Source organism: Platichthys flesus, chromosome 6 (genome assembly GCF_949316205.1).
Source record: "Platichthys flesus chromosome 6, fPlaFle2.1, whole genome shotgun sequence".
In the NCBI taxonomy this organism is placed as follows: Eukaryota; Metazoa; Chordata; class Actinopteri; order Pleuronectiformes; family Pleuronectidae; genus Platichthys; species Platichthys flesus.
The window spans coordinates 18,966,354-18,972,353 of NC_084950.1; the positions used below are offsets into that span (position 1 = coordinate 18,966,354).

The window sequence follows — 6,000 nt, forward strand, 5'->3', positions numbered from 1 at the left end:
GCCATCGCACAGTCGACATAAGTCTTTCACGGACGTTTGTGGTTATTTCTTTAGTCACCTTCCAGATGTGCAAATGTCAAACAAAAACCTCCATTTGACCAAGTTCTAAAACTTTGTACTGCTTTTTACTGTTTCATCATTTAATCCATGCAAAGATCGACCAGTCCGCTCATTCAACATGTCACACATTCACACTGTACCTGCTTAAGCTGAACCACATTTGGTACCAGCCTCGAGGGTGTACATTTGTAGATCCTTCCACTACAAACTCTAATAAACAGTGAGTAAGTCATATCAAATTCCTACATTTGTGTTAGGCCTTTCTTTTAAAATGTAGGCGAGTCAACCAGGGCATCAGATCAGGTATTTTATTGAGATGGACAATTCCACCGACCCAGGACCACCTCCTGACCCTCTTTACCTGAACCCACACATCTAACACTGACCCCCACACGACAAGAACTATGTAGCACAGTGAGACAAACAACTCTTTGACACCTGACAAGCCTCTCTACTGTCTCCTCCTTCAAACGATGATGAAAAATCCAACAGCATATTTACATCCAAAACAACCCGGCCTCACAAGACATGCTAATCACTAAGGATTAGCACATTTCTTATATACAATTAACATTATTACCACAGAATTAAACAAAGATTGCATAGTTAAAAGTAAGCTACACAAATTGTCTTTTTTAGTTTTCAGTGTCAGATCTCACATCTACAAACCTTCACCCTTATAACTCACTTTCTTCACACCTAGAAACATTCACTGACACTATAGTGGCAGCCATGTTGTTTTTTACACAAACACCTGTTTAAAGCCCCACCCTCAGCAAAGGCTCCGCCAGTATCTGTATATTAAAAATGATGTAATACATTTACAAATAAAATGCTGGCAATAAAGCAGTTGTTACCACTGCTATACTGTCTGTGTGTGTGCTCCCATAATAAATGTGTTTGTGTTCGGTGACCTAACATTCTTTATGTTTACATATTTGTAAAACACTAAGGTTTCTCTGGGGCTAAACACGTCTCCACTCTGAGGCGGCTCCCTGGACATCACATGAAAAACTTTAACTGTTTAACAGAAACTTAAATAAAAACCCTGCAAATTGACCTGGATAGCCGTGCTCGCTCTTTCCCGACCCCCCGTCCACATCCCATGTACAGAGGAGCTTAGCCTGGATTACACGACATCAGCCACCAGTCCGCAAACGTAAATATTCCATCCTGGCTAAGCTATGATCTTGTCCAGAAAATACTTGGAAAATAAATGTAAATCTTATTACAGGTTAAAGGTCAGGATGAATGTAAAGAGAAAAGCCTGGGGGAGTTATCAGACAACAGCAGCAGTGTCATTCAGAACCAATGACTTCAGCCGATGTATGTCACATTCACAGCATCAGCAACATGCAGCTGTCAAAACATAATTCCCTAAGCTTCATTTATACACCATTGTAAAGTAAACAGTACAATAGGGAATCATGTATCAGCCACTTATTCCTTTTTTTCAGGTCAGATGGACTCGTTCGTCATATACGACATAATAAAACCTTCCAGGTAGAAAAGTATTTTTTCATGATTTGAATCATCTGATCGCCCTTTATTGACACCACCGATCATACCAATAGAATGAGTATCAGCGGACTAGAGGATCAGGTGGGTCAACTTGTGCCCTGATGGTATGTCAATTAGACGTGTCAGAAAGGATTAAAATTAAATATAATTTCAGATGACGCCTACAATAAAATGCTTTTTCATCTCCTCAAAGAAAATCATCATATTACTCTGAATCTCTTTAAGGTGAAAATCATCTGCTTGGATTTGGAAAGTTAGATTTGCATTTTAAACAGACATTTATGACTGAGAGAAAATAGTCTGCATGTGAATTCAAAACAAATTTTAAATATATTTTTAAATGTAAAGCTCATTTACTCTAAATCATTATACACAGAGGCCTCACACTTGATACTGACTGGTTAAACAAGTCTGTCAATATATAGGCTACATGACTGTGGACTTTCCTACTGGCATTTCATTTTGGAGTCCAATCAGTCAGTAATCTTGTAAGCAGATATCAGAACCAAGTTCTCCTGACAAGGTCTGGCCCACTTCCTTATCACAAGGTTAAACAGGTGCAATTCTTTTTAAGTGGCAAACTGGTTCTAATGATGACACAGTGAAAAAGACCTTTACCAGAGAACAACATCTTGATTCAAATCATGAATAATTAAAATACAATTAAGGATTTTGCTTTTAACAGCCTGAATGTCATGCCCATGTTTTCCTCTTCTAACCGGAACATTTATGGTTCAAATTTACTTTGACGTTTTCCTCTGTACCTCACCGCGCTGTCAGAAACTGAACTTTTGGTGGATGAGAGGACCAGGATGTATGGCTGTAATCTGCCTGAACTATTGGAAGGCTGTTATGACGACATAAATGTTCATTCCCTTCGGTTATGTAAAAGACTGAGAGGGAGCGGCCCAAACGTGAAGGCGCTCATGGCCCGAGGTTGCCTGTGTGCTGGTGAGTCGGCAAGCCATTGCATAAGACCCTTTTCGGACACATGTCCACGTATGCTGTACCGAGGCCAAGGGATTTCTATCCACTCTGTTTAACTCTGTCATCATTAGTGTGGTATATGCGCTTTAATGTCCGTGCTTCTGTGTGTTTACTCTGGGGTTAGACAGATATGACACTTAATATACATACATGTATTTTTTCATCCACCAACCGGTGTTTTTATAGGATGGAGAATGTTCCTTGAAGATAACTTAATAATATAAAACTATATCTACTCTCTCTGCAACTTTGTTTGCATTCATTACAGCAAAAAAAGCTGATTTTTAAGGTTAACCGTTAGGGTTATAGGTTTAGGCCACAGGTAGGGTTGAGAGTAGATTAAGGTTTAATTTAATGGTTATGGTTATGGTAATGTCAAGGTAAGGTAAATTAAGGTTTAGGGGTTAGGGTCACCGGGAAAATAAATGCAAGACCTGTGATAAAGTGCGCCTGTGTGTGTGTGTGTGTGTGTGTGCGTGTGTGTGTGTGTGTGTGTGTGTGTGTGTGTGTGTGTGTGTGTGTGTGCGTGCGTGTGTGTGTCACCCAAGCCTAACACAGAGCAGGCCAATTAAAGCTGTCATGAGCGCTGCCTTTATCCATCCCTTCTCCCCTGCCAATCTCTTGAGAGGCCAGGGAAAGAGATGGCCACCAGCAATCGCCAAGTGAGAGTTACTTTAAGGAGTGTCAGCGGGGATCAGTCAGAGGGGTTTAATATTAAATGAAGGAAAGGCTCGGGTTCTCCCTCCTCTGTGACGGGAGAACATTAGAGCCTCAATTACTGCAGGGACAGATTGGATCAGCAATGTGAGGCACAAAACACAATCTCTGTTTCCATTCACCTGTGACTGTCAGAGGTAGGATTTTAATTGAGACACTTATTTTGCAGCTCATCATGCAACAAGTCAAACAGACTCGGCTCGAACATGTTGGCCGTATCTGTTACTTTTAATGGCTGACTTATTTAATTCATTAAAGCAGATGAATGCAACTGAGCCACAGCACTAGAGGGGGACCAGTTTGTTTCTATGATGGGTGATTTGGAAGAACAGGGCCTTTCAGAGCTTGGAGACATTGAGATTGTTTTGCATTATTGTGATTATTTACAGCAGGGTCCCTGTCTGAGGTCAACTGAGACACAACATGGTAAATGGGGTCTGCCTCCCAGCTGATTAATGACGCAGTTTAGAATGTGTTAACACACCTGCAGCAATACACACACACACAGACACACAACTTGCATTCCGCTGCTCTATCTGACTCTGTTTGATTTGCACTGGATTCTTAAATTCACTGACTTTACACCATATCTACACTCAACACATTGATTTTAACCAAACTAAACAGGCGAATGTGGAGCTATAAGCCACTGTGGCTGCAGGGGCGAGGCACAGCTGAATAATTCCTTAAAACACTGAGTTTTGTTGTCTTGATTCTGTCACAATCTACAAATGGAAACGCAATAAATCTGCTTTGACCCAATGTGTGATTCAGCTGAATGCAGACAGAGTTCAGCGGAGGCCTTTCGAATGAACTTCTATTATTATCATTCATATTTTCATCTAATCTGGTCCAAATCCATGTGCTGACGGCTTACTATGACGTCTGGGACTAAACTGTGGGACACTTCAGAGATCATGAAAGATGCTTTAGTCACATGCTCAGGGGTTCTCTCTGCCGTAACGTTTAAAAAAAATAAGGCTACAATAAAGTGATATAATGCACTTATTGCAGGACAATTGTTTTTCCCATGAATTGGATATTTTAATCTTTCCATCATAATTTTATTGTCCCAGACAGTGATGTCTGTATGAATTTACTTTGATAAAAATGTTCATATCTTTAAAATATTCAATGTGCTGAATACATTTGACTGGAAAGCTGCACTAGCATATTGTAGTACTAAGGTTTCTATTTACCTCTGATTTCTAATATATTACTTACATATTAAGAAATCGCTATCCATGAATAAACTGGTAGGATATGATCTTTACATTTTAACCATTAATTAGTGTTTATTATTTCACCTATATATACTACATACATGTCTTACTAATTCATTTTCCGGAATATTTAAATTAAGTAAAATTAAACATGATGTATAAATTACTTAATTTTTACTGAATAAAACTCAATATATACTATACTGTGCTGCAACACAGTTTTTCCCATAACACCATGCTGTAACACACGGTCCAAACATATGAACGCCAACAAAGGAAAGACAGTGTTCCTAAGAGGGGGTTAATAACATGATTGGTGTGGGTTATGTCTTAACTGGGGGTCAGTGTGCTTCTGGGCGGGTCAGGTTTGCAGCATCGAGAAGGCAGCCCCATGTTTCATGCATGAGGCGGCTGATTTATTGACAGTAAGGAAGACCAAAGAGGAGCCGGAGCTCATCAGGGCCAGAGGTGTGGTTGAGCAGATCACACTGACCTATAAGGGCAGACGGCCGCCACAGACACCTCTCCTTTGGTTAGTGGGAACCAGAACCTAATACTGGAGGGAGCGGGACTAGATGTAATTAACGAGAGAGGGAGCTGAGGAAGAGACACCGTGCAGGCCAGTGTCCCCTGAGACAGATGCTCAACTTGTTTTGCTGAATTTATAACAGCTTTAGCGCTGACATAAAAGTTAAATCATCCGGATTAGATTAACTTTTTTCCTAGAGTTTGTACATTGATGCATCAGATCTCATAAAAGGTTTTTTTTTCTTTTTTAATTTGTTTTTTTCAAGGTTCTTTTGCATTGTGTTGACAAAGGACAGTTTCCCCTTAGCGCTCCAAATTGTGTGTATTCACTACAATTCAGCCCAATGTTCTTAGCACCATCTTGTCAGCCTCTATGGCCCTCTGTCAGCATGTCTTCTAATTCTGCCCTGCTCCCAAACTGACCTGAGGTCTGCACTAAAATCATTATACACTGAACCAGACAGGTACTCACACAAGGAAGTGGTAGAGGAAGCATTTCAGTCCAGCAGGTCTCTCTAGGAAGTTGTAAACATCCCCCTGCATGCTAGTATTGATGTACGGGCTCGGGAAATGCTTTTGGTGATGATGCATCCAGCTCGAACGAGGGAGCGGTAGTGGGATGGAGGTGGTCGAGGGTAGGTTGTTTATCATCTGCAACGCTGGGTCCTTTGTGTCTGCTCCATTATTCACCGCTGTGGGGTCCATTTCCAGTGAAACAGGAGAGAAGTGGCTTCTGCCGGGTTCAGGAGCCCGTTCAGCAGTTGTGCCCGTCATGGCTGCGAGGTCAGCGTCCATCTCCTGGTCGAAGCTGAGGCTGTTGCTGGCATATCCATTGGGACTGCAACTTATGAAGGAGCTCCCCATCCTGCTGCCATAGTCGCGCTGCACGTGACATGTCATGTGGAAGGAGTGCGCCCGTTTCTCCCCCATGTTGCCAGGTTGGGGATGGTCAAGGGAGGCTTGA

At 41.4% G+C, this 6,000-nt stretch overlaps 1 protein-coding gene across 1 annotated transcript in view; it reads right to left on the minus strand.

The window, feature by feature from the left end:
* The window catches only part of kcnq1.2 (potassium voltage-gated channel, KQT-like subfamily, member 1.2), a 171,788-nt gene extending 165,788 nt beyond the window's left edge, over window positions 1-6,000 (minus strand). Inside the window, exon 1 of the mRNA XM_062389985.1 lies at window positions 5,509-6,000. Within this exon, the coding sequence (XP_062245969.1) occupies window positions 5,509-5,966 (458 nt within the window). The 5' untranslated portion in view covers window positions 5,967-6,000. The remainder of the gene's footprint in view (window positions 1-5,508) is intronic.